This window comes from Strix uralensis, chromosome 1 (genome assembly GCF_047716275.1).
Source record: "Strix uralensis isolate ZFMK-TIS-50842 chromosome 1, bStrUra1, whole genome shotgun sequence".
In the NCBI taxonomy this organism is placed as follows: domain Eukaryota; kingdom Metazoa; phylum Chordata; class Aves; order Strigiformes; family Strigidae; genus Strix; species Strix uralensis.
This window is the reverse complement of record NC_133972.1, coordinates 3,898,088-3,925,862: the sequence shown is the minus strand read 5'-3', so window position 1 is coordinate 3,925,862 and position 27,775 is coordinate 3,898,088. Positions and strand designations below refer to the sequence as shown.

General features: G+C 61.7%; 1 protein-coding gene across 1 annotated transcript; it reads right to left on the bottom strand.

Moving 5' to 3' along the window:
- Nucleotides 1-44: 44 nt before the first annotated feature.
- Nucleotides 45-27,693, bottom strand: NBEAL2 (neurobeachin like 2). The gene is made up of 55 exons (XM_074869869.1): nucleotides 27,626-27,693; nucleotides 21,820-21,908; nucleotides 21,431-21,595; nucleotides 20,800-20,881; nucleotides 20,571-20,680; nucleotides 20,413-20,495; nucleotides 19,847-19,932; nucleotides 19,067-19,352; nucleotides 18,889-18,995; nucleotides 18,595-18,678; nucleotides 18,410-18,493; nucleotides 18,193-18,291; nucleotides 16,997-17,568; nucleotides 16,777-16,909; nucleotides 16,573-16,692; nucleotides 16,164-16,494; nucleotides 15,980-16,062; nucleotides 15,780-15,872; nucleotides 15,164-15,335; nucleotides 14,104-14,237; nucleotides 13,850-14,009; nucleotides 13,672-13,774; nucleotides 12,970-13,123; nucleotides 12,669-12,827; nucleotides 12,418-12,577; nucleotides 12,150-12,235; nucleotides 11,184-11,852; nucleotides 10,927-11,105; nucleotides 10,693-10,852; nucleotides 8,966-9,103; nucleotides 8,575-8,880; nucleotides 8,223-8,372; nucleotides 6,878-7,035; nucleotides 6,673-6,797; nucleotides 6,357-6,477; nucleotides 6,113-6,270; nucleotides 5,756-5,889; nucleotides 5,551-5,658; nucleotides 4,855-4,950; nucleotides 4,651-4,775; nucleotides 4,423-4,563; nucleotides 4,210-4,340; nucleotides 4,014-4,123; nucleotides 3,785-3,902; nucleotides 3,618-3,715; nucleotides 3,421-3,537; nucleotides 3,242-3,331; nucleotides 3,014-3,123; nucleotides 2,749-2,921; nucleotides 2,396-2,490; nucleotides 2,184-2,300; nucleotides 1,946-2,107; nucleotides 1,717-1,865; nucleotides 1,485-1,620; nucleotides 45-549 (listed from the first exon to the last, which is right to left on the bottom strand). Exons 1-55 carry the CDS (start codon nucleotides 27,674-27,676, stop codon nucleotides 445-447), a joined length of 8,265 nt encoding a protein of 2,754 aa, XP_074725970.1. The 5' UTR covers nucleotides 27,677-27,693; the 3' UTR covers nucleotides 45-444.
- Between the last annotated feature and the right edge of the window lie 82 nt (nucleotides 27,694-27,775).

The window sequence follows — 27,775 nt, the reverse complement described above, 5'->3', positions numbered from 1 at the left end:
GAGGGGGTGTCACCCCCCCCGCGGCGCGGGGCAGACTGCACACCTTTATTTCCCATAGATATATTAGTATTTTTTTTCTGTAAAAGATCTATAAACGGATAGAAAAAAAAAAAAAAATGCGGGGAGGGGGGACACACCAGCCGGCTCCTGGCCAGCGGGCACGGCGGGGGGGGACATGGCACCCCCCTACCCAGCGAGGGGCCCCCGCCTCCTCCTCTCCCCCGTCCCTCCGCAGGACAGGGGGACGCGTCCCCCTAAAATCGGGGTGGGGGGTGGCAATGCTGCACCCCCCCCCCCCCCGGGGGGCTGGATAAGGCCACGGGCGATGGGCTGAGCGGGCAGCACAGGGCTCTCCGCTCCCCACACCCCCCCCCAGCTTTGGGGGGCACAGGGGTCCCCCCGGTCTCCCCGGGGGGGCAGTGGTGGGAGGTGGGGGGGTGCCGTCTAGGACTTGCCCTCGGCGGGGTTGTACTCTGTCTCGCCGGCCGAGACCTGGGAGATGCGGCGCGTGGAGCGCCACAGCCGCCGGTGGAAGTGGCCCGGCCGCACCTGCAGGATGGGGGTCAGCACCCACCCGACGCCCCTGTCCCTGTCCTCTACAGCCCCTCACCCCTCCCCAGCCCCTTGAGCTACCCCCATCCCCTTCCTCACGCCCTTCCAAAGGAGGCTCCATCCCCCTTCCCTTCTTCATCCCCATCCTCACCCCTTTCTCCACCCCATCACCTCCCAAATGTCCATCCTCTTCTCCATCCCCATCCTCATCCTTCTTCATCCCCATCCTCCTTCATCCCCATCACCTCCCAAATGTCCACCCTCTTCTTCATCCCCATCCTCATCCTTCTTCATCCCCATCACCTCCCAAATGACCATCCTCTTCTTCATCCCCTCCCTCATCCCCACCCTCATCCCCTTCTTCATCCCCATCACCTCCCAAATGTCCATCTCCTTCTCCACCCCCATCCTCATTCCCTTCTCCATCATCCCCATCCTCCTCCCCTTCTCCACCCATCACCTCCCAAATGTCCATCCCCATCACGTCCCAAATACCCATCCCCTTCTCCACTCCCACCTTCATCCCCCTCTCCATCCCCATCCTGACCCCCTTCTCCACCCCCATCACCTCCCAAACGTCCATCTGCTTCTCCACTCCCATCTTCATCCCCCTCCTCTTCCAAACACCCATCACCTCCAGCCCCTTCCCCATCACACATCCCCTTCTCAACCCCGTCCTTTGCTCCACCCACACTCCTCCCCTTCCCCTTCCAAATCCCTATTCCCATCCCTTCTCCAACCCGTTCCTCATCACCACCCACCTCCATTCCCATCTTCATCCCCACTTCCATCCCCTTCCCCTTATCTCCGCCACCTCTTCCCCCACCAGCTCCCCAGAGCAAGGAGGACAGGGAGAGGTCCCCAGCCCAGAGGACACTGAGGCACAACCCCTCCCAGCACCCCCCCAACCTGAGGTGGGGGTCCACGCTCACCTCAGAGGGCTGCCCGGCCCCCACCACGATGAGCTTGCCATCCTCCAACCCCACCAAGATGTGACTCTTCTCCTTGGTGATGGACACGCTGTGGACGGGCACCCGCATGGGCACGGGGGGCACGGCCGCCCTGAGGCTGGGAGGAGACGAGCAGTGGGAGGGGACCCCTTGAGCCACCCTGGGCACCCCAAGGGGGTGGTTGGGGTGGGACGAGGTGGGTGGTAGCCCTCACCTCTGGAGGTCACGGATCTCCAGCCCACACTGCATAGTCCCCAGCACCACGAAGTCCTCCGTCAAGCACATGGCCGTCACCTCCTCGTCCAGCGGGACGGAGGAGAGGTGCTTCCCGTTCACCGAGTAGAGGTGCAGCGCAAACCTGTCCTGCAAGACAGAGGGAAGAGGGGGCAACACACGCGCTGACAGCGACGAGGAGGACGACACGGGGACACGCCTGGCCATACCTTCAAGCAGGCTCGTTGACCCACCGTGGTTTGGGCGACCACCTGCCCCTCCGGCCCCACGGCCAGGTGGGAGAGGATGGCGGGTGGCGAGCTCTCGCCGGGTGGCCGCAGGGACCGGATGAAGAGACCCCGGCGGATGGTGTGGGTGATGATGGTGCCATCCTACAGGAGGAAGGGGATGCAGGGTGATGACGGTGGCACTGCCCACCCCGCCGCCCACCCTGCCACCCCAACTCACCTTGGACCCCGACACCGCCATGTCCAGCTCGGTGCTGATGGCCACGCACGTCACCTCGGCGTCGTGGCCGTACAGGACCTGGACGGGTTTGGGAGCCAAGCCGCTGGAAAACCCACCCTGGAGTTGGGGACACGGGGATCTCAGTGACCTGGTGGCAGCGCCCACCATGAGCTTGTCCTGGCTGGAGCGTGGGGTAAGGGTCAACCCCCTACCTGCTGTAGGACCTGCCACACCATGCAGGTGGTGTCCCGGGACCCAGAAATGAGGTAGATGCCGCAGAGGTCAAGCGCCAGGCAGGTGACAACATCTGTGACACCCAGAGGGAAACCATGAGGTCCTGTACCATCACGCTCAGCACCCCAACCCCATAGGATGGCACCAAGATGTGTTTTGGGGTGTGGAGATGCTGCTAATCCTAACCCCACCCTGGTTCTGGGATGGAGCCTGGACTGTCCGCAGAAGATGAGCGGGCAGGGGACGTCTCCCATGTGTCCCCTGCATCCCCCCATGGCCCTACAAACCTATCGGGGCACCATTGGACCTTCATCATTGTTGGAGGATGTACCTATGTGCCGGGTGATGTGCCCAACGACCTTCCCTTTGGCCAGCGAGGTGACACGGAGGCTGTTGTCCCAGTGTCCCCCGCTGAAGAGCAGCTTCCCATCGGGGGACACAGCCAGCGTCCGGGAGCAGAGGTCTGCACCGGGGGCGAAGGGGCCCTGCAGGAAGCGCTGGGTCCTGGTGGGGAGGGACATGGGGTGGTGGCAGAGCCACGGGTGGGCTGGTGGCACCTCCGGGGACCTTCCCTGGGGTCCATGTGCCCAACTCACTTTGTGTTGGAGACGGTGGGGTCTTTGGTGAAGCTGAAGTAGTTGGAGATGTTCTTGTCGTAGGGCAACCAGTTATGGGTCCCCAGCAAGCCGTTGGCACTCACGGTGACCTGGGCAGAGATGGAGATGCAGGTGACATGGCTCCCACCACTGGAGCCCTCCTGGGGTGTGGTCCTGGTCGCCCTGGGCTAGCAGCACGCACCCATGCCTCAGTTTCCTTCCACTCACCAGGACATCGGGTGATCCCTGAGTGATGAAGGAATGCGCCTGGTTCTTGGGGACCACGGCTTGCACCAGCGCCACCCCATCGCTGATGCCCTGCGGGGAGACAGCAACTGGTGGGTACCCTCCTGGGCACCATCACCACCCCCAGTCCTGGCCAGGGACCCCCCTGGGGTTGCCCTCACCTCCACAAAGAAGGACTTGAGCTGGTCCAGGTTCTCAAAGACGTTGGGTGAGCGGGTGTCAAGGCGGGCCAGCCTCCGGGCAGCGCTCTCCGCTGACAGCCGCGCAGGATGGGGTTCCTGGGGGGGTGAGGGAACCCCTGAGAAGGGGGGTGGCCCCTTGAAAGGGGCTATTTTTTTGGGGTGGGGCTATGAGCTACCTTGAGCAGCTGGCAGGGCGTCTGCCCAAAGTTGCTGATGATGCCCTCCAGAGCCTTCCTCTGTGTCTCATCAGCGATGGCGTCCAGGTCAACGGCTCCTGGGGATGGGGGTGGTCATGGAGGGCCACCTGGCAGGTGCCCCCCCACCTCCCTGCCCCACAGCTCACCCTCATAGGTGCAATAGTAGAAGACATTGAGGGCCTCCACGGCGGCAGGGCCTCGCTGCTTGTACCCGAAAATGAGGTCGATCCACTCATGGAGGTGGGCTGAGACATACTCTGACTCCTGTCCAAGGATGGGGCGTTAGGGTGGGCTGGCAATGCCCACCCCCACCCTGTAACAACGCCCCCAGGGGTGGGAGCTGAGGAGAGGTCGGGGTGAGCTCCACCATCTCACCAGGGCTTTGCGGTGCTGGTAGATGAAGTCCTCGCGGGAACGTGCCCACCGGGGCAGCACCACGTCGCCCACCTTCTCATTGGAGAGCTGCAGGCAGCCCAGGTCGAAGCCTGCAGGCAGCGCAGGCAGGGGGTGAGGGACATGCCGTGCTGCCACGGGTGCTGTCCCTGTGGTGGGGATGACGGGTGCCCCTTACCATTCTGGTTCTCCAGGAACTCGGGGAAGTAGAAGAACTCAGGGATGAGCTCCTTGACGTCCACGGGGTTCTCCATGCGGGCTTGCCACGCTGCTGGCACGGAGTGGAACTGCCGGTCCGAGCAGTCAAACCTGGTGGCACAGGACACCTGGTTGGAGCCCGTTTGTCCCCCCCTGATGTCCCCTCCCTGGGGTGCACCCGCTGGGCACCCACCTGCCGCTCTGCAGCTGGATGTGGAGGGTGGTGAAGGGCTCGGTGCGGATCAGGTAGTGCATGACGCCTGCCGCGTTGGAGTAGTGCGTGCCGTAGTGGAACTTGTCCACGGTGCCCGTGGGGTCCTCAAAGCTCTCGTATCTGGGGGCGAGGTTGGGAGGGGGGGGTCCACTGGAAGCCAGCCAGGCACTCCCCGCATCCCCTGTCCCTCATTTTTGGGGTACTCACTTCTCCTTCACATCCCGGGCGTGCCGCTCGTTGGCCACCCCGATGGGCTTGGACAGGTCCCGAAACACGGCTGGGTCAGTGAGGTCAAGGGTCTCCGAGACATAATCCCGCAGGATCCAGGGGAACTGGGTGGGGGCAGAAGGTGGGTGAGGCTGGGGGGAGCACGAGCTCACTGCGGGGATGGAGGGGGGGACCAGGGCTCACCACAGGGTACTGGGAGAGGTCATTGTAGGTGCGCCCCGCAATGGTGTTCAGCTGCATGAGGTACTCGAAGTTGGAGATCTCCCGCAAGACCCATTTCTGGAGCGAAGGGAGGGTGGCTGATAGGGGCTGGGGGGGGCAGGAGGTGGGGCAGACCGCCCCCACCCCATGGCTGTGCCCATCCCATGGCCATCCCTGGTCCCAGACCATCCCTGCTACCACAGCAATCCCTGGTCCCACGGTCATCCCCATCCCACCACGACCACCTCTGGTCCCATGGCCATTCCCATCCTATGGCCATCCCCAGTCCCACGGTCACCCCATGCCGTGGCCATCCCTGGTTCCATGGCCACCCCTGGTTTAAGCCCATCCCTGGTCCCATGGCCATCCCCAGTCCCATGGCTGTTCCAACCCCATGGCCATCCCTGGTCCCATGGCCATCCTTGGTCCCATGGCCATCCTTGGTCCCATGGCCATCCCCATCCTGCAGTCATCCCTGGTCCCATAGCCATCTTGGGTCCCATGGCCATCCCCATCCCACAGCCGTCCCTGGTCCCATGGTCATCGCCATCCCACAGCCATCCCCGGTCCCACGGTCATTCCCAACCCATGGCCATCCCCATCCCACGCTGGCACCCTCCCCTTTGCCATCTGGGAAGGCGAGATATGGGGTGGGGCTGGGCAAGGTGAGGCTGGTACCTGGGTGAGTCCTGAGGCTTTCAGCAGCTCTTGGGGTGACCGGCTGCCGAAGTAGATCTGGCCAGGAGGACGCAGGCCAAGGATGCAGGAGTACACCTTGTTCCTCACCTGGGAGGATAGGGGGGGAGGACGTGGAGTGGCCGGAGACTGGGCAGTGCCGTGGCCTCGGGAGGGGTTTGGGGTGGGGTGGGAAGGGTGCCACCACCTTTTTTTTGAAGTTGAGGAAGTAGTTGGCCTGGTCAATGAAGAAGAGCTCAAGCGCAGAGCGGCGCAGGTTGTAGCGGCGCAGGTGGACCTCACGCAGGTGGGACAAGGGGCGCTTGAAGTCATAGCCGATCCCTGACAAGATTGGGGGGGGGGGGGGCACAGAGCCCCGTGGGTGTCATCATCCACCTGGACTCCCATTCCCGAGGCAGGGATGGGGGCCAGCATCACTCTGGGGCTGGGAGGAGCCCACCCCCAAAACAACCAGCACCCAATGTGATGGGCTTCTGAGAGAGACGGGATGGGTTCCTCACCCCACCTTGCTGCGGGGACCCCCCCAAGGAGCACACGCCGTTACCTCCCTCCGTCTCCTCCTTCTCACTGCTGCCATCATAGAAGTAGACGTGCTGGGTTGTCACCTCCAGACGGCCAGGGACAACGGCCACTGTTGTGATGAGCTCACAGTCCTCTGAGACCACCAGCTTCTCCCGCTGGTTCTGCTCCTTGGGCTCAGCCCTGGGTGACACAGGGGAGCAAGGAAACCGTGATGAAACCCCCAGCCTGGGCAAGCCAGTGCCATGGCAGGGGATGGGGACACTCACTGGTTGTCCAGGACCGGGAGGTCTTCCTCGGCCAGTTGGTCATCCTCCAGCTCACTCACCTTGGCCTCCTTGGCCATGGCGAGTGGGAGGGACTCGGCAGGGTTGTGGAGGTGATCAGCTCCTGAAATGAGGAGGGGGTCAGCAGGCCCTCCTGCCCCTCCACAGCCGGGGGACAAGTCCTGTGAAGGGCCCCCATCGACCCCTCAACCTCAACACGACAGCTCCCAGCTCAACCCCACCATGTGCATCCAATCGGTGACAGCCCCTCACCCACGGCATGGGGGGACCCCTGGGTGCCCCCCTCCCATCAGCTCACCCAGGTTGTCCCGTAGGGCGCTGGCCTCCAAGTGTTGGTCGAAATTCAGGTTGGGCACCAGCTTCAGCCTCATCCGGGAGTAGGTCTCAGCACTCGACAGCTTCCAGCGAACCTCCGGTGGGTTCCTGGGGGGCAGGCAGGGGTGAGGCACCCTGGGGACCCCCAGCCATGCCACCCCTCCCCAGGGACTGAGGTGGGGGCTCACCGGTCAGCCCAGGCGGAGCGGGGCGAGGTGAGGAGGCGGCACAGGGACCGCCACTGCTTCAGCACGGTGCCATGGTGGTTGTTGGCCTGCTTGAGCACATTGGTGTGCCGGGCATTTTCTGCCTTAGAGCGCTTCGCCGCTGGTTCCAGTACCAGCTCCTGCCAAGGGAGCAGGAGAGTGAAGTGACAGCAGGGCTGGGTCTTGGGGACATCCCCAGGGTGAGGAGCATGTCTATGGGGGGACATCCCCAAGGCAAGGAGAATGTTCCCAGGATGATGCACTTGTGGTGAGGAGCACATCCCCGGAACAATGTCCCTGGGTGAGGAGCACATTCCTAGGATGATGTTCCTGGGATGAGGAGCACATCCCCTGAACAATGTCCCCAGGATGAGGAGCACTTCCTGAGGGCAATGTCCCCAGAGTAAGGAGCATGTCCTCAGGATGACATCCCCGGGATGAAGAGCACATCCCCAGGAAGAGGAGTATGTCCCTGGGGCAAGGAGCATGTCCCTGTGATGGCATCCCCAGAGCGAGGAGCACGTCCCCAGGGTGATGTCCCTGGGGTGAGGAGCATGTACCCAGGGCAAGAAGCACATCCCTGGAATGACATCCCTGGGATGACATCCCTGGGATGATGAGAACATCCCTGGGATGATGTCCCCAGGATGAGGAACATGTCCCCAGAATGATGTCTCCAGGATGAGGAGCACATCCTGAGGATGATGTCTCCAGAGTGAGGAGGATCTCCCTAGGATGAAAAGCACATCCCCAGGGTTAATGTCCCCAAGGTGAGGAGCATGTCCCTGGGATGATATCCTTGGGGTGACAAGCACATCCCCATGACCCTGGGATGATGTCCCTGGGTGAGGTGCACATCTCGAGGACCATGTCCCCAGGATGACATCCTCAGGATAAGGAGCATGTCCCTTGGATGACATCCTTGGGGTGAGAAGCATGTCCCCAGGACGAAGAGCACATAGAATCACATAATTCTAGAATGGTTTCGGTTGGAAAGGACCTTAAAGACCATCTAGTCCAACCCCCCTGCCATGGGCAGGGACACCTTCCACTAGCCCAGGTTGCCCAAAGCCCCGTCCAACCTGGCCTTGAACCCTTCCAGGGAGGGGGCAGCCACAGTTGCTCTGGGCAACCTGTGCCAGGGCCTCACCACCCTCACAGGGGAGAATTTCTTCCTTCTATCTAATCTAAATGTCCCCTCTGTCAGTTTAAAGCCGTTATCCTTCATCCTATTACTACATGCCCTTGTAAAAAGTCCCTCTCCAGCTTTCTTGTAGGTATTGGACATCCCCAGGGTGACATCCCAGGGGCAAAGAGCAGGCAGTACCTGGAACATCTTGCGGCTGGCCGCCTTCTCCTGCTCCCGCCGCTGGGAACTGCTCATCATGGCATCATAGCAGGCGTTCCAGAAATTGGACATGTGGTCGTGGCTCTTGGCGAAGGTGTCCATCTCAAACTGGGCCATGGTGGGCTGCACCTACCGAAAGAACCAGGACGAGAAGGGAGGTGTTTGCAGGACTTGGTGCCCATCAACCATCACCCCTGCCCTGGATGTCACCCCTGCAAGGCTGTCCCAACCTGGTAGTGACATAGGGACCCCACCACCGCACGGACCCATCTCTAAGCCTGGGAAGGTGTTCCCCCAACAGCAATGCCACCCCATGCCCCACGGCACCCACGTGCTTCTCGATGAAGGCTCTCCACTCCGGGGTGGTGCAGAAGAGCTGGAAGTCCTCATAGAAAGTGGGGCTGCCATTGGTGGGGGGCAGCGAGGGCAGGAAAAGCTGCAGCTGCAGGGTCTCATAGCACTGGTCCATGAGCGTACGGACGATGGGCACCAACCAGGAGAAGGTCTCTGACTTGGCATCCAGCGAGCGTCGCAGCGGGGTCTCTAGCTTGCCCAGCAGGTAGCAAGCCTCATCCTTTTTGGGGGCCGAGGCGGTCTGCAGCAGGCTGTGCAGCTTCACGTACGCCAGCGAGTGCAGCTGTAGGGGGGACATGGGACATCAGATGGGGCCACCTGCCCCTGCCCCACGGGCTGGGGTCTCACCCCAGGAAAGGGTGACCCACCTGGGGGTCCTGCAGCATGATGTAGCCTACGAGGATGCGTAGACCCGTCTGGGCCATCTCCTTGAGGTCAGAGGTGCCGTTGGCCAGGTGGTACCAGACGCCCAGCTTGTCCAGCAGACTGCTCACCCCCTCGTAGATCTGGGGGGGGCACAGTAAGCCCCTTACCTGGCCACATACCCACCACCTCTCCGGCCAGGCAGGCGCAAAGCCACCAGGTCTGTCCCCATCACCCAGCCACCCTCGGCTCTGCTTGACGTGGTTATGGGTTACGGGCAGGGGTTAGGATTAGGGTTTAGGGGTAGGGTAGAGCTCCAACTCGTAACATTAACGACAAACTAGTTACGGTTTGGTATGAGGGTTATGGGTTGGGGTTTAGGGTAAGGGTTTATGGTAAGGGTGTAGGGTGGGGGTTAAGGGTTAGGACTGGGGTTAGTACTAGGGTATAGGATTGGGGTTAGGGTTGAGGTTTACAGCAAGGATGTAGGGTTAAGGTTTAGGATTAGGATTTAAGAGGTACAGTTAGATTTATAAATTATGAGTTAAGGTTAGGGTTTAGGGTATAGGACTAGGATTTTGGTTTACAATAAGGTTGCAGGGTTAGGGTTAAGGGTGGAGATTGGGGTTAGAGCTGAGGTTTATGGCAAAGACATAGGGTTAACATTTAGGATTAGGATTTAGAAGGCATGGTTATGAGTTACGGTTATGGTTTAGGGTATAGGGCTAGGATTTTGGATTTACAGTAAGGGTATAGGGTTAAAGGTTAAAGTTTAGGGTTAGGGTTTAGGATCAGGGTTAGGGTTTACAGCAAGGGTTAGGGTTAGATTTACAGGTTATGAGTTAGGGATAGGGTTTAGGGTTAGATCTTAGCATACAGGGTTAGTGTATAGGGTTAGGTTTACAGTAAGGTTGTAGGGTTAGTGTTAGGGCTAGGGCAAGGGTATAGGACTGGCATTAGGGTTGAGGTTTACGGCAAGGATGTAGGGTTAAGGGTTGGGATTTGGATTTAGGAGGTACAGTTAGATTACAGGTTATGAGTTAAGGTTAGGGTTTGGGATTTCGGTTTACAGTAAGGGTGTAGGGTTAGCGTTAAGGGTTAAGATCGGGGTTAAGGGTTGGGGTTTATGACAAGGATGCAGAGTTAAGGTTTAGGATTAGGATTTAGGAGGTACGGTTAGATTTACAGGTTAGGAGTTAGAGTTATGGTTTAGGGCTAGGAGATTGGATTTACAGTAAGGGTTAAAGGTTAAAGTTTAGGGTTAGGGTTTAGGATCAGCGTTAGAGTTTACAGCAAGGGTTAGGGTTAGATATACAGGTTATGAGTTAGGGTTTAGGGTTAGATTTTAGCATACAGGATTAGAGCATTGGATTTGGGTTTATGGTAAGGTTGTAGCATTGGAGTTAAGGGTTAGAATTAGGGGTTAGGGCTAGTGCATAGGATTGGGCTTCAGAGCAAAGGCGCAGGGTTAGGGTTAAGGCTTAGGGTTAGACTTGGGGTTTATGGCAAGGGCGTAGGGCTAGGGCTAAGGTTTAGGGTTAGAATTTGATTTACTGGCTATGGCTTAGAGTTATGGTTTAGGATTAAGGCACAGGTTACTTTCTAAGGTTAGGTTCAAGGGCTGCAGTTAGGGGCAGGGTTTAGGGTTAGGGCTGCCGTCAGGGGTTAGGGGTTAGCATTAGGTTTCAGAGCTTGGGTTTGGCATCAGGAATCCCCACTTGTGCCCATCCACCTTCTCACTCCACAGGGCCTGGTTGTTGTGTCCCTCAGAGAACAAGAAGTCCTGGAGCAGCCGCAGCAGCTTGAGGGCATTGTGGGTAAGACCGGGAAGGGCAGCTGGCCCCGACTCCTTCAGGTCTGTCAGCGCCGACTCCAGCATCATCTCCAGGAGGCTGTGGGAGAGCAAGTGGCTCTGTAGGGTGGCCCTCCCTTGGGATGCACCCACCCGAACCTGGGTAGGACTCACCTGCGTTTGATCTCATCGGGCGGTCGCACCAGCTCGCACGCCGTCCCCAGCTTGGTGAGGACAGAGAATACCTGCCCGCGCTCCCTCCACGCCACGTCGTCCCAGCCCTCCACCCCACGCCAGGTCACCGAGAAGACAATGTTGGTCAAGAGGTTGCACAGCTCCTCCTCAGGTGTTTGCTGTCAACAGAGAGGAAGGGTGAGAGGTCCAGTGTCCAGAGTGGCCCAGGGTGGCGGGCACGATGGTTTGGGGCTCACCTGGGGGTTGCTGGTGTTGGAGACATTGTCGCTGGGCAGCGCGTCCTGGTAGCTGCTCTCATCCAGGACGTTTGAGAGGCTGGAGCTCTTGCGTGCTCGCATCCCTGGGAAGGGCTTGAAGCTCTCCAGGGGCGAGGGGGTGCCCGGGCCACTGGTGGGGGTCTGCGTGCCGCTCTCGGCTGTGGCGATGGAGCTGGTGCTGGCCAGGTCAAGCCCGAGGTCAAAGGGTGAGGTGGAGAAGGGTGAGAGCGGGTGGTAGACACCATCAAAGGGAGGACCATCACCAGGGTTGGAGGATGAGCGGCTGGCCCGGTCAGAGGAGTCGAAAGACTTGAAGTTGTATGAGTGGAAGGACTTAGTGCGGCCGCTTGGGGAGATGGAGTGGTCGGAGAAGCCCTCGGAGAGCTCCTGGTCTGAGGCCTCGTAGCCCAGTGGCAGGAAGACATCCAGCTCCTGCAGCTCGGCCGGCGGTGGGCTCACACCCTCCTTGCCAGAGGGGTCCGAGAGGCGGAGGAGCTCCAGGCAGCCCCCGTTGCCCACGTTGCTCAGGCTGTGCTGGCGGGACTCGTAGGACTCCTTGACGTAGAGCTTGGTGAGCGTGTCCTGCCAGCCAGCCAACCTTGCCAGTTGCTTCACCATGTCCTGCTGCGCATAGATCAAGTGGAAGAGCTGCAAGACAAAGCGAGGGGGGAGACCTGATGATGTTGCCCCAGCTCCTGGTAGGCTCTTGGGGCATTGGCTCCTCCAAGGGGCAGGATGCTTGGTCCTGAGCACCCCAGATCCTCCATAACCATCATGGGGTGCTGGGGCTGCATCACCTCCATGCTGGTACGTCCATGTGCTGGCAGCCCCATGCATGGGGTGTTACCACCATCCCCGTGGCTTCAGGCATAGCTGGGTGCCCAGGAAGCTCAGCCCTCAGGTGACAACTCAGTCACAGCCGCTTGCACCCACAGCCCTGCTCACCTTGCGGCAGATATCGAGCCGGATGGTCAGCTCAGCCCGGTGAGATAGGTAAACCACGGCCACTAGGTCCTTGTAGTTGGGAGGGTCTATGGACAAGGAGAGACACTACTGTGGTGGGACACCTCCTTCTGTCCCCAAAAGCCACCAAAGACCCCCAGTCCCAAGACCAGCTGAGCCTTGTGGGAAGCCACCAGTGATGACCCCGTGGCATGTGTTTGGGATGGGTGGCCAGGGCCAGTCTGGCAGGTTTTGGCAGGGCACATGGTACCTGCCCCGAGGACCTGCTCTGAGAGGCAGCGGAAGAGCAGCATGGAGGTGGGGACGTCACTGAGGCAGGCGATGAGCCCCTGGTACCCAATGTCCTTCAGCTTCAGGCGGTTCTTGCTGCGCTCAGGGACCTTCTCATACTTCAGCATCTTGTAGAGGACCTGGTGAGAGAGACAGACGTGCCCATCCCACTGTGGCAAAGCCCCTGGCTGCTGGGGATAGCAAGAGGTTGGAGCTAAGGACCTGCCTTACCTTGAAGACCCTCTCCCGCACTTTATCCGAGAACTTCTTCTGCACCAGCAGTGAGAAGAGGACCTCCACATGGCCTGGCTCAAAGAGGAAGGCGAAGAGCTGCTCCTGGGCAGGTGAGCCCTTCAGCAGGCTGTGGATCACCTCCAGTGCCCCGCAGACCTGCAGGACATGGGGTTGGTTGTCCATTGCCCTCCACATGCCCTACCAGGACCTCAGTAACTTCTCCCCACCTGCTGCCAAGCACAGGGCCAGCCCATGGCTCACTGGGGTGTTTGGGGACCCAGGTGGCTGGGTGCCATACCTGCTGCTCATCCTGTGCCCCGGCCACGTAGCTCAGCAAGCTCTGCATCTCCTCCCCAGAGAAGCTCCTGCAGAAGAAATCCTTCACCAGGCTGAAGAGGGATGTCTGCACTGTTTTGATGTCGTCAGTGGCTGTGGTCTTCTCCCTGGAGGTGCTGATGGACAGACGTGCATGGGCATTCCCTCTGGGGACACGCACAGCCGCCCTCCTGCCCCTTGTCACCCATTGCCAGCATGATCCCAAATCCCACCACGAAGCCTGATGAGCTCCAAGACAGCCCAGTGTGGACATTCCTTCTGGCCAACTCTGCCCATGTCCACCCCATGCATTTGGGTCTCTGCAGGGTGTGAGCACCCCCAGCATCACGGGTGTGTGGAAACGCATGGGATCAGACAGGAAAAGTGGATCAGCTCCTTGCAGAAGCCATCATGATCTCAGTTGCTGCTGGTGAGATGCTGGGGATGGATTTTGGGGCTGATTGGTCACAGGTCTGGGTGGAGGCTTTGGGATGGGGCATGGCCATGGGGAGTGGAATGTCCTGCACCCACCACCATGCTTCCACACTGGAAGTTTACCCCATGAGGTGCTTGCAGGGGAGATACTGCCCCAGGCAAAGGGTGTCTACCACAAACTGCATCTCCAAGGGGCAAAGCCCACCACCACATCAGCATTAGGGGGTCCAGGATACAAGCGGCAGCTCACCCGTAGTACGTCCGGATGGAGTCGAGGATGTACTGCACCCCATACTTCTTGCGGATGCGTTGCTTGTGGTCCTTGACGACATTGGCCAGATACTGGATGTGACCTGCAGGGAGAAGGTGTGAATAGCCACGGAGGTGGGTTGGGATGGGCAAGATCCCCAAGCACCCCCAGTTCCCACCTAAGCGGACAGCAAAGTCGCTGTTGCTCCAGATGCGGAAGTCAAAGAGGAGATGCTGGTAGAGAAGGTGCAGCAGGAGCCCGCTGCCCTCAGAGGCCACCTGCTCCATGAGGATCTGCGAGGCCATCAGCGTGCTCATGTCCAGCAGTGGGCTGGAGACCTGCCATGGCAAGAGGAAAGCTTGCAGCCCCAACATCCCCCTTAGGGAACAGCCCTGGGGACTGCGGGATGGAGCCTTTGGTAGCCCCCCACACCTTCTGCAGCAGCGCCCCGATGATGGCTGGCCCGTGGCACTGCACCAGGCTCTCCTGGTTCACCAGGTGGTTCTGGATGAAGTTCTTCACCAGCAGCAGGAAGGCAGCCACGCTGTTCCTCTCCAGCCTGCTTTCTGCAAGACACAGGGCAGCGCCCCACCGGTAGCTGTGAGTCCTGTGTCCACCTGAACACCTTCCTACAGCACTGCCTGCATCTGAATCACAGAATCATCTCAGTTGGAAAAGCCCTTGAAGCTCCTCCAGCCCAACCATGAACCTCCCCCTGACCGTTCCCAACTCCACCAGATCCCTCAGCGCTGGGTCAACCCGACTCTTCAACCCCTCCAGGGATGGGGACTCCCCCCCTGCCCTGGACAGCCCATTCCAACGCCCAACAACCCCTTCTGCAAAGAAATCCTTCCTAAGAGCCAGTCTGACCCTGCCCTGGCGCAGCTTGAGGCCATTCCCTCTTGGCCTGGCGCTGGTTCCTTGGCTCAAGAGACTCATCCCCCCTCTCTGCACCCTCCTTTCAGGGACTTGGAGAGGGCCATGAGGTCTCCCCTCAGCCTCCTCTTCTCTAGACTCATCTGCCTGCAAAGGGCATCCTGGAGACCCCACCATCAACTTTTCTCTGCAAACTTTTCAGCCTGTTCTCCTATTTCCCCCAGATTTACGCAAGTGGAAACCTCCATTGCTCCAAGCTTGGAAATAAGCAGCTGGGTATCAGGAGAAAGCCCATTTCACCTATGCAGGAGAAGGCTCCTGCATGAACCCAGTCCTACTATAAGACATCAGAGACTCCACACAAAGGCAAGCCAGAGGTACGCAGGCTGGAGCCACCCTCATTTTCCCAGAATTGCTTGTTTATGACTCATTGGGTCATAACATTAAAAGATGTCAATGGTTTCTCCATTATCCCGTAACTCTCGGTGCCTCGGGCAAGACCTCTCCTGCCTGTGGTAGACACCAGCCTGGTCCAGGCAGCACCTCTGCGGCAGCGGGGTTACCTCCAGCCACCTGAGCAGGATGGCTCCTGTTCCATGTCCCCTGAGGTCCTCACCTGAGGATTTTCCCAGCGGGATGAGCATGCCCTGGGCGTTCCTGGAGGATGTTAGCTCCGGTCCCACCAGGTCGTTGGTCTCCTGCTCATCCTCGGGCTCCTCCTTCTTGGACACCACTTGCTCGAGCAGGGGCAGCAGCACGCCCATCCCACCCACGCAGTTGACCACGTCCTGCCGGAGGGAGGTGAGAGCCTTTGCTGGGTGCTGCGTGGTGACGGCAGCGTAGAAGAGGAGGTTGCATGTGCACCCACGGTTTGTGCTGCCTGCTCAAGCCGGGGAGAGTCAGGCCCTGTAGCTAGCAAAGATCAGGGTGTGCCCAGACCCATCCTACAGCACAAACCTAAAACAGGTCCCCAGAAAGTACCTGTTCTGCACCACCCATGGTGCCCACCCTAGATGCTGAGGACCTATGGGGCAGACAGGTCCTTAGGGCACCCATGGGTCATGCAGGTCCTTGGTGGACCCAATACCATGCAACAGAGTCTCTGTAGGGTCCAGGGGAATCACCACGGCCATCCGACACCCTGTGGGGGTCCTGCCCTGGCCTTGAACCTAAGGAGGGACCCAGCTGCCTCCACGCCATGGGGTGGACAGACCACCCTGCACCCAGTGTACCTTGATGTCCCAGTTGACCACCTTGTGCCCCGTCAGCCTCCCGTCCAAGCCGTGGCTGGGAGAGAGGTCCAGGCAGATGTTGTTCCTGCAGGCCTAGAAGACAGCACCATGGGAGCATCCTCATGCTCCTGGAGATGTCACTTATAGCAGAGGGTCTACCAGTGCTGTCCTTGTCCTGGGGGGGGGGTGGCTCTCCTCACCTGTGGGGTGTAGTACAGCAAGAGCTTGCTGCTGAGCTCCACCAAGTCACCTTCCAGCGCAAATGGTGATGTGACGTTTGGTCCTGGGGGGGGAGAGGATTGGGGTGAGCTGCAGCACAGTGGAGGAGACCCCAGTTGCCACCAGCAGCCTTGCGGACGTCCCCCGCGCCCCACCCTGACGTACCCGCGCAGAAGAGTGCCTTGACCTGGGCTTGCTGCAGAGCCTCACAGAAGATGGCCACGGAGCCGAGGTGACCCTCCAGGGAGGTGGGGCTGCCCCACTCAGTGTCCTGACTGCCAGCTGCCGTGGTGGCCACCACCCCCTCTGTGGGGGGCTGAGTGGGGGTCCAAGCGTGGGGGCCCAGGGCAGCGGGGACGGACTGGGAGCGGCCGAGCGTGGGGTGCGGGGGGAAGACCAGCTCCGGCCCGTGGGACGTCGGCGGGTGGCCGGTGGTGGTGGCAGCAGTGGTGGTGGTCCGGTGGCCCGCGGAGCCAATGCAGCAGGAGGTGAAGGACTGGAAGGAAGAAGAAGTCATGCTCAGCCCCCAGCCTCATGCTGTGAGGAGGGGTTTGGGTGCCAGGGGGATCCCCACCTCATGGAGGGAGGGGAAGCGGAGCTGCGCTGTCTTCCGCAGGTGCCCATCGGTGTAGATGCTGATGATGTTCTGGCCGAAGGGCCGACGGCCGGCGATGTGGACAATGTCAACGCAGTGCTGGGGGGACAAGGAGGGGGTGTCAGGCATCCTGGTGTCCTTGTTGCCCGCCCTGACGGGGACAGGGATGGGCACGATGCTCACCCAAGCCGAGTCGTTGAAGGCAAACTCCGGCAACGCCACCGTCATGTAGTCCTTCTTAGTGCAGACAGCCACCACCAGCACGCCACCGGCAGTGAAGAACGCCTCAAAGCCCGTCCCACCAGCTGTGAAGAAGCTGGTAGAGGAGAAGCACAGTGCGGTTGGTGGTGCTGCCCCTCTTCATCTTCACCTCAGCCCCCCCAGTCCCTCCACTGAGCATCACCTGTAGAGCTGCCTCCTCTTTGGCCTCGCCAGCGGCTCAGGCTCCTCCTCGCTCAGGCACAACCAGGCGTGGAAGGCGAAGGCGCTGCCAGGCCACTTCTGGATGGTGGGCACCATGATCCCCGCCATCCCGGGTGTCAGGTCAAAGCACTGCAGTGCCCGGGGGGGTCCCTCGACCCGCGCCATCCCCGAGAGCGCCCGGATGACGGGTGCCGCGTAGGGATGCGGTCCCCGACCCCTCTCGTGCCGCAGCAGCCGCAGCAGCTGCCGCAGCTCCCTCGGGCGGATGGAGAGGCTGCCCAACGCCCGCAGCAGCTCCAGTAAATTTTCCGAGCAGGCAGCCGGTAGCGCCGGCTCAGTAGCCAGGGCACTCAGCAGGCAGCCCACCATGCCCGCCTTGACGCAGGTGAGGCGGCTGGGCAGGGAGGCTTCGCAGAGCCGCCGCAGCCAGCCCGAGAGGAAGATCTGCAGCTCCCAGCACGCCAGCGCTGGCAGCCAGGCCAGCAGGATGAGCAGGGGTTGCTCGTTGCGGATGGGGCGCACCGGGAAGGAGCTGTGGTCACCCTCCACTGCCTGCCAAAACACAAGAGCTGGTTGGTGCAGCCCTGACCCCGTGGAAGTGGATGGATTCTCCCCCTGGCCATCCTGGGCTGGCAGCAGAGAACCCCATGCATCCAGAGTATCAGAGACACTTGTGCATCAAGAGTCTTGGAGACCCTCATGTATCAAGAGTTTTGGAGACCTCCATGCATGAAGTGTATCAGAAAATCTCATGCACCAAACATTTTGAAGACTCTTGTGCATCAAAAGTACCCTGCAGAGCCCCATTTATCAAGCATTTTGGGAACCCCCATGGATCAAGCATGTTGGAGACCCCCACGTATCAAATGTTTTGGAGACCCTCGCGCATCAAGCACCTTGGAGATCCCTGCGCATCAAGCACCTTGGAGATCCCTGCCACACCCAGCAGTACCAGAGCAAGCAGTACCACATCGGAAAGGGCTCAAAACTCCCCGATGTTGAGCATGACTACAAGCTAAAGATGGCCTCAGGACCCCTCGGGAGGAAGCTGATGGGAAACTAACAGGGTGGAGAGGACTGAAGGGTGAGGAGTGGGGCTGCTGGGGGCAGAGATCTACCATGAACCGCCAGCGCCGAGGGCTTTCCTTGGCGTGCAGGAGAAGTGGGCACACTCACCATGTTGAGGAGCTCCTGGAGCAGGCGTTGGGTGGGCTGGCCTTGGCTCCTCAACACCTCGTAGAGGTGGGCGTAGCCGATGCGCTCCTTGAACACCTCCTGCAAGCACCCAGGCACGTGGGACCCCATGCCAAGACCCACCATGTGCTGCTTGTGTGAAAACGCCCAAACCCATCTGCTTTTGGGGTGTCCTCCCCGCCTCTGGTCTGCTGCCCACCTTGGCCGAGGGCGAGTTGCTCATGATGGCGGTGAGCACCCCGACGGCGTGAACCGCGATGGCGTCAGAGCTGCTGTCGAAGACCTAGAGGGACATAGGGGTGGTGGGTCTGCTGAGTCCTGGGGTTGAGGGGCCACGGCCCACCACACCCAGCAGTTTGGTTATGGGGTGACCCTACACCTTACCTGCTGGAGTCCATCCCCGTTCAGGGGCCACACAGGGACCTTGTTCCGGGCTTCACCTGCCTCCCGCGAGCTGCTCAGGTAGAGCTGTGGGACACGGGGTGGGCGTGAGCCGCACCGGGTACAGCGTGGGGGGAAGAGGGAAGGGGGTTATGGAGGGTCCCCACCCCACGGATGCTGCTGCGGCGCAGCCACCCTGTCCCGGCATCACTTAGAGACAGGAAGGGTGAGGATGGCGATGAGGGTGGCCAACGCTGGTGTCACCAAGCGGGGACACCAACATGGTCACCCCGGTACCTTGCTGTTTTGGAGGAGACGGATGATGTGCTCGAAGCAGTTGTTGCTGAGAAAGACGGCTTGGAGGACTGGGCGGTCCTCGCAGCTCAACATGGCTGGGATTGCATCTGTGGTGAAGCGGGGATGGCTCAGCACCCATCCCACGTCCCCACCCCCCTCCCCGTCCCCAGCCACCTACCCAGCATAAGCACACGGAGAGCGATGAGGCCACCAGCTGCCTCCGGCGCCAAGGAAGCGACGGGCAGGTCCAAATTGAGCACCCTGAAGTAACCATCCAGGAGGACACGCAACGGCACGGGGCCAGCGCCGGGACTGCTGCCGTGCAGCACGTGGACCACGGCCACCACGCCGCGTAACGCCAGCTCCAGCAACCGGGGCACCGGAGGGGTCCCCCCGCCTCCCCGCTGCAGCACCCCCAGCAGCACCTCCACGGCTGCCGGGGTGATGGCCCGCAGGGCGTTGGGCTGTCGGGATGATGGGGAGAGACGGGCTTTTATGTCGCCTATCGCGACCGAAAATCCTTTATTGAAGCTCTGAATGCTGAGCCCGACATCTCCGGCGCTGCAGGTTTTACCCATGTCACTGCACCCTGCTCCTGGGTGCGTGCAAATTAATTTAAAGCAAATTTCAGAGCTATTAATTAAATCCTGATTTTTAAGCGCTGCGTTAATTAAAACCTATTTCTGCTCAAATTTATTCAGCCAAGAAATTCTCATCTGCCATCACAGAAGCTGAACCAGTGGTGAACGAGCAACTTCAACTCAAACCCTTCTTTAATTTATTTTTTTTAAGGTAAGCCCACTGAATTTAAGGCTGGAATTTTAAATATGATTTTTAAAGGCTTTTGAAAACTAAGCAGTTTAATTCCAGTGTTTATCTTGCTTGGATTAAATCAAACTTGGGGGTTTATCACTTGGATGATGATCCTAAGTCCTCCCCATCCGCTTCCCAACGCTACCTTGGATCCGGAGAGGATGGCCCCAAAAAGATGGATAAGCCGGAGCTGGAGTGTTTCGGGGAGCTGTGCTCCGGCTTGGAAACTCTCTGCAAGGATGAGGAAGGAAAGATTTACTTCAGGGAGTAAGCAGCAAAAAAATAATAAAAAAAAAATAGGGAAAAAAATTCCTTTTCTACCCAAATCCACCCCAAAAATTCCATTTCTACCCCAAAAGCCAGCCCGTACGGGCACTGGACGCTGTTAATGATGGAGGGGATGAGGATGCTCGGATTTTGTGCAGCTCTGGTTGCACTGGGGGAGGTATTTTTGTCTTAAAAACCCCAGAGTTTAAAAATAGGGTTCAGTTTGGGGATTTACGGGCGGTTGGCTGCGTTGGGAGTTTTAGGTGATTTTTTTGCGACACCTTTCCCTCGGAGGAGGGTTTCTTGGGGGGGGCTTCCCTGAGAAAAAAAATCCCCTTTGCATTGATTTTTGTAGGCTCTCCAGGCTGTGTGGAGCTCCAGAGCCCAAACCCAGCTGCAGTGGGCAATGGGGGGGGGGGGGGGGGCAGGCCCCCCCCACTTTACCTTGGAAGAAGGTGCCAAACTCGGGGGGCAAAGGGGCCGGGGCGAACTTGTATTTACTCTTCTCCTTTGCGCTGACGACTTCCCTGGAAACAGATGGGTGAAGGGTGGGGGAAGGAGTGGGGTGGGGGGGTTTTTGGGGTGGGGGGGTCCCCGCTCACCCGCTCAGCTGCCGCCGCCAGGTCTGGTAGGGGTCGAAGAGGCACTCGCAGAGATGCAGGGCGTAAAGCATCCCGCTCTCCAGCTGCACCCCGCTCCGCTCATCCTTCAGCTGCCAGAAAACCGGAGCTGGATGAAGCCCCTCCTCCACAAAATCCTCCTTTGGCTGAGCGCCCCCCCCCCCCCAAAAAAAAAATAATATTGGGGCAGGGGTTCTCCTCGCGCACTCACCTTGCTCGCACAGACCCGCAGCAACTTCAGCACCTCCGGGATGAAGCCGGGGGTTTTGTCTGCTTGGATGTTTTCCAGGTTCCTGCGAGGGTGGGGGGAGAATAACATATTGGGGGGGTTAATGCGTTATGGGGGGGTTATTGCATCATGGGGGGGGGGGGGGAGATGATGACGTGGCAGCCAGCGCAAGGCAGGGCACGTCATCAGCTGAACCCCTTCAGCAGCTGGGAAGGGGGGGAGGAATAAAGGTGGATGGTCCCCCCCCCACCCTCGGGGAAGGGCCAAGAGGGGTGGGATGCACTTTGGCGGGGGGGGGGTGGGGGGAATGATGCCCTTTGTAGGGTGATGTTGTGCTTTGGGAGGGGCTGCTGGGCTTCAGGGTGGGGATAAATCCTGTGTTTTGGGGTGATGTGATGCACTTCAGGTGGGGTGATGCGCTTTGGGGTGGTGATGCACTGGGGGGGGGGGTGATGCTGTGCTTTGGTGGGGGGGGTGGGGGATGTGCTTCAGGGCCAGGGATGCTTTTGGGGCTGATGCTGTAGCGCCGGGAGGACCAAACCCATGAACCTCCGTGGGTGTGGGCGATGGAGGGAAGCCGGTGCCCCCCCCCGGGGTGGGGGGGCGCACCCACCTGCAGATGATGATGAAGAACTTGAGGAGGAGCAGGGCCTGCCCAAGGCTGGCCCCGCCGCCCTCCTCCCGCGGGACCTGGGCCACGCACTGCCCCAGCCGCTGGCTCAGCACCTGCAGCACCTCCTGCGGCAGCACCGGGATCTCCGACACCGACTCCTCTGGCCTGCGGTGGGGAAAACAGGGGTGGCAGGATGCGACGCCCCCCCACGCCCCCCCTGCAACCCCCGCCAGACCCCCCCGTCGAGCTTCAGACCGGATGGTTTCAACCCACTGGGAGCGGATGAGTGGCTGCCACCACAACCCCCGAATTTAGCTGTGGGTGTCGTCACCCTCCGGCTCCGCGGGGTGTCACCCTCGCAGCACCCAAGGGTGCCAGGGCGTCCTCACCTCCTGGGCTCCAGCGAGGGCAGGGCGATGATCTTCTCGAAGTTCATGACGAAGGCTTCCAGCCACTGCTGCAGGTAGGAGAGGTCCTTCTGCAAGGGTGAGGAGGGAGCTGGAGCCAACGGCCAATCAGATCCCACCGTCACCACCACCCCGGGGGTATCAGCCAACCAGCAGCCAGAGCAGTCAAGCCCCGCCCCCTCCCCCCCCCCCCCCCCATCCCCCTGAGCCACCAATCAATTGGCACCGGGGGTGTGAGCACACCCTGGGGAGCCTCTGGCCAATGGGTGATCAGAGCAGCGCAACCTGGGGAGCTGCCGACCAATCAGCACGCAGAGCAGCGCAACCTGTGGAACCGCCGACCAATCAGCACGCAGAGCAGCGCAACCTGTGGAACCGCCGACCAATCAGCACGCAGAGCAGCGCAACCTGTGGAACCGCCGACCAATCAGCACGCAGAGCAGCGCAACCTGTGGAACCGCCGACCAATCAGCACGCAGAGCAGCGCAACCTGTGGAACCGCCGACCAATCAGCACGCAGAGCAGCGCAACCTGTGGAACCGCCGACCAATCAGCACGCAGAGCAGCGCAACCTGTGGAACCGCCGACCAATCAGCACGCAGAGCAGCGCAACCTGTGGAACCGCCGACCAATCAGCACGCAGAGCAGCGCAACCTGTGGAACCGCCGACCAATCAGCACGCAGAGCAGCGCAACCTGTGGAACCGCCGACCAATCAGCACGCAGAGCAGCGCAACCTGTGGAACCGCCGACCAATCAGCACGCAGAGCAGCGCAACCTGTGGAACCGCTGACCAATCAGCACGCAGAGCACCGCAACCTGTGGAACCGCCGACCAATCAGCACGCAGAGCACCGCAACCTGTGGAACCGCCGACCAATCAGCACGCAGAGCAGCGCAACCTGTGGAACCGCCGACCAATCAGCACGCAGAGCACCGCAACCTGTGGAACCGCTGACCAATCAGCACCCAGGGCACCTGCTCCTATAGACAAATACCAACCAATCAGCAGCAAGAGCTGCTGAACCTTAAAGACAACAGCCGACCAATCACCTGCACAGACTAACTCAGCCCTGGGACCTGCCAGCCAATCAGCACCCAGGGCACCTGCCCCTACAGGCGGCTGCCAGCCAATCAGCACCCAGAGCACCTGCCCCTACAGGCGGCTGCCAGCCAATCAGCACCCAGGGCACCTGCCCCTACAGGCGGCTGCCAGCCAATCAGCAGGCCGAGCTGGGTGCAGGCAGCCAGCACCGCCTGACACAACCCCCAGCCCAGCGGTTGTGCAACAGCCATTGTGACTCACCCCTGCGGCCACCGCGCCCCGGGGCCGTGCCCCCCCCCTCCATCACACCTTGGGGTCACCCACGGCCCTGTGCACCCCAATGCAGCCCCCTGGGGTGACCCGTGTCCCCCAGCACCCCAATGCAGCCCCCTGGGGTGACCCGTGTCCCCCAGCACCCCAATGCTGCACCCTGGGGTGACCCGTGTCCCCCAGTGCAGCACCCTGGGGTGACCCTGTCCCCCAGCACCCCAATGAAGCCCCTTGGGGTGACCCGTGTCCCCCAGCACCCCAGTGCAGCCCCCTGGGGTGTCCGCAGCCCCCCCAAGGGGGGACATCCTGCTCCCCACAGGGACCCAGCCCCCCCACACTCCGGGGACAGGAGGGGGCCCAGTCACCCCCTCAGGCACCCACAGCACTGCCGCGATGGAGGGGACCCCACAGGGACCTCACGCCCTTCCCAACAGCATCCCCCCGAAATCCACCCCCCCAGCACCCCCTAAACTCCCCCCCCCCAGCCACCGCTTCCCCCACATCACCCATTTCCCCCCCAAAACCCGCCTCCCCCCCTATTTACTGCCGGGTGCAGCTCAACCGCCAGCATCCGGAGGGGTGAGCCGGGAGGGGGGTGTCCCCCCATGTCCCCCCCCCCTCCCCAGACCCCCCGTTACCTGGCCGGCAGGGTGACCGCGGCCCTCCATGACCCCGCTGCACGGCACAGCCAGGACGGGACCTTGCGGGGGGGGGGTGGGGTGGGGTGGGGTGTGTGTGTTGTTATTTTATGTCCCCCCCCACTTTTCACACTGCCGCCTCGCTTCGCTCTTGTGCAAAGCGACCAAAAAAAAATAAAAAATTAAAAAAAAAAAAAAAAACCAACCCCAAAAAAAACCACCGTAGCATCAGGAAATGCCAAGTCACCCGCCACCCCAACGGCGCTTCCTCCCACCGCGCCCGGCACCGTTTTGGGGTACGGGGGGGGGTGGGGGTGGGGGTGCTGCTGGTTGTTGCCCCCCAGCCCCACGCACCCACCCAACGGCTCTGGGGTGCGCCAGGGACGCAGCCGAGGTGACAATGCCACAGGGAACCGGGTCGTGCCCGAAACATCCCCCAAATCCCGCTGGCGCAGTCAGAGCCACGGTGTGATGAGTTTGTCAGTTCTCAGCATCCTTTCTTCCCCCGCGCCCCCCCCAGCCCCACACCAATATGTCCCCTCGCAACCCACCCGGAGCCGGTGTCCCATCCCGGCGTGGTGTCACCGGGCTGGCGGCCACCCCCGCCGCTGCCTGTCCCAGGCTGGCAGAGCCTGTTGGGTGGCTTCTGGGCTCGGCTGGCGCGGGGCCACCTGGGAACGTCGTGCCGGCACCTCCGTCCCCCCGCCCCGCTGACAGCTCCGGAACCCCCCCAAAAAAGTGACGTTGTGGCAAAGCCACCCCTGCTGCTGAGTCCCGTGGGGGACCGCCAACAGGCCCGGTGGTGGGGTCTCTGCCACCCTGTCAGCCCCCCGGCTGGCGTTGGGACAAGGGGGCCAGCGCCATCCACGCCGTGGCACGGCCACCCCCGGGGACATCCCTGTCCCCTGCCAGCGTGGGGATGTGAGCCCTGCCCTGTTTTAAAGCCACCAGAGATAACACATCCGCTGCCGGCGCGTGGTCCTTGTCTGATGTCACCAGCCAGGGAGGGGGACAAGGACAGGGGACAGCGGCACCAAGGTGACACTCAGACCAGTGCCATCACCCGCTGCGCCGAGTTCAAGCCTCGAAACAAGCCCGGTAGCGGGACGGTAAAAGGTTGGTGTGGGCCAGGGACGTGTCCCGGCAGCCTCGTCCTCGCCGGGCGCTTGGGGACGTCACCGCGGGGAAGGCCAGTGTGGTCTTGCAGCGTGACACGGCTGGGGAGGTGACACCGAGTTCCTGCCTTGGCCCCGGTGTCTCTCAGAGGTGGCACGGCCACCTTGGCGGTGTGGCACAGCGAGCGGGCACACCCCGACAACGTGGCGTGCTCACCGTGAAGGGCGCACACCCGCGACGGCGTGGCACGTGTCCCCCGTATGACCACGCACACCCGACACCGTGTCACACACGACCACGCACACCCGACGGCGTGGCACGTGTCCCCTCTATGACCACACACACCCGACGGCGTGGCACGTGTCCCCCATATGACCACACACACCCGACACCATGTCACACACAACCACGCACACCCAACGGCGTGGCACGTGTCCCCCGTATGACCACGCACACCCAACACCATGTCACACATGACCACGCACACCTGACGGCGTGGCATGTGTCCCCGAGGGGGAGCGCACAGCCGGCTGGCGCAGCGTGTGTCCCCGAGGGAGCGTGTCTTTGTAGCGACTGTGCACACCCCGACAGCGATGTGTGTGTCCCCGTGCAAACTTGCACGCCCAGCGGTGTGACAGGTGTCCTCAGGACCACACTCACCCGACACCATGTCACACACGACCACGCACACCCGACGGCGTGGTATGTGTCCCCTGTACCACCGTGCACACCCGACAGCGTGGGACATGTCCCCCAGACGACCACGTACACCCGATGGCATGGCACATGTCCCCATATACACCCCAATGGCGCAGTGGGTGTCCCTGTGCGAGTGTGACCACCACAAACGTGTGGCACATGTACACGTATGACTGTGACGGCACGACGCGTGTCCCTGTCGAGCACGCACACCCTGACGGTGTTGTCCCCACACCGCCACGCACACCTGATGGTGCAGCACCTGTTCCTGTTCCCCAGTGGTGTGTCTGGCGTCTCCACGCACACCCTATGGCGTGGCACGTCCCCTGGACGAGCATGTATACCCCAAGAGCGTGACACATGTCCCCTACAACCACGGCCACCCCTACGGCATGGCACGTGTCCCCTACAACCACGGCATGGCACTTGTCCCCTACAACCACGGCCACCACCACTGCATGAGACGTGTCCCCTACAACCACGGCCACCCCCACGGCATGGCACGTGTCCCCTACAACCATGGCATGGCACGTGTCCCCTACAACCACGGCCATCCCCACGGCATGGCACGTGTCCCCTACAACCACGGCCACCACCACGACATGAGACGTGTCCCCTACAACCACGGCCACCACCCCGGCATGGCACTTGTCCCCTTCAACCACGGCCAAAACGGACCCGGGGCCATTCGCGGTGGCAGCGTCCATCCTCAAGGGGACCCTGAAGGCGCTTCAACCCCTTTTTCCAGGACTGATAAAGAGGCGGGGGGGGGGGTGGCTTTGTTTTGGGGTGCAGGAGAGCTGGTGGGTCCCAGGGGACGTCACGGGGCCGGACGAGGTGACAGACACAACGGCTGTCCCCCTCCCCAGCTGGGACCGGGGTCCCCGTCCCTCCTGGTGTCCCCGGTCCCGTGCTGGGGACACCGCAGGGTTTGGGGGTAGAAATATCGCCCCTCACCCCAAAACCCCAGCTGGTCACCCCAACCCCAGGGCACAGCAGCCGGGGGTGACATGGTGGGGGGGGGGGTCTGCTGTCCTCCAGGATCTCCCCCGCCCCCCCAGCCTGCGAGTGGGGACAATTAATGAGAAAACGAAGCGTGAGGGGCTCTTGGGGGTGGGATGGGGGGGTCCCCGCACGCTGCCGGCCGGGGACCCCCCACTGGGGAAATACGACGCAAGGGCAGAGGTGGCGGTGCCAAGGGGGGGCTGGGGGGTCCCCCGGAGCAGGACACCCCCCCCCCCCCCCCACGTCCCCGTCCCCCCCGACGCTGCTCCAATGTCACCGCGGCTGCACCTGCTGCCGGGCGGGGGCGCAGGGACCCGGGGGGGTGGGGGGGTGGCACGGACACCCCCCCCCCAACGCTACCGGCTGAGTATAAGGCGGGTGTGGACCCCCCCGGCCCCCCCAGGAGGGGTGGGAAGGGGGGCGCGATGCGGCGGGGGGCTCCAGGGGGATACGGAGCTTCCCAGAGGGGGGGGGGGGGGTCGCGTATCTCGAGGTGCGGCCGTTGGGTCCAGGGGGGCCGCGGTGCCCCCCCGAGGGGGGGGGGGGGCACGGAGGTGTCGCGGACTTGGGGGTGCGGTGACCCTGGGGGGGAGCGTGGACCGCCGGGCTATGACAGGGGGTCCCGGGGGGGGGGGTGAGGTGCCCCACAAGGAGGTCCCACGAGGTGGGGGGGGGGGGGGTGAGGGGGGTGGTGTCGCGGCCCCCAGCATGCGGCAGTGGGGTGGGGGGGGTGGGGATGCGGTGCCCCCCAGTTGGGGCGCACGGAAGGGGGGTCACGGGATGTAGCAATGGGGTGCGGGGGGGGGAACGCGGTGCCCCCCAGGTGGGGGGTCCCGAGGTAGTGCAGCCCCCCCCCCCCGCCTCGGGCAGGAGGTGCAGGCAGGGGGGTGCGGGCAGAGCCCCCAGCGCCGGGGGGGGGGGGATGCAGGCAGGGGAGGTGATGGGGGTAAAGGGGTGCTGCCCCCCCCCCCCCGCACCCCGGGATGAAGCGGGGGGGGTCTCCGGTGCCCACCTCACCTTGGCGAAGTAGAGCATCCAGAGCTCGTAGAGCCGCTCCCGGGAAGCCATGCCGGGCCGGCACGGCTCGGTACGGCTCGGCAGCTCCGCCCCCCCCGCGGGCCCTCCCCCAGGTACGGGGAGGGGGGGGGCGGTGACAGGACCCCCCTG

What these genes read in the sequence shown, in the direction of transcription:
- NBEAL2 (XM_074869869.1), bottom strand. Translation starts at nt 27,676, where the DNA reads ATGGCTTCCCGGGAGCGGCTCTACGAGCTCTGGATGCTCTACTTCGCC. An exon ending in CAAGGCACTCTTCTGCGCGG is followed by an intron (nt 16,063 to 16,163) that starts GTACGTCAGGGT and finishes CTCCCCCCCCAG; the next exon opens with GACCAAACGTCACATCACCA. An exon ending in GCCCGGGATGTGAAGGAGAA is followed by an intron (nt 4,564 to 4,650) that starts GTGAGTACCCCA and finishes CCTCGCCCCCAG; the next exon opens with ATACGAGAGCTTTGAGGACC.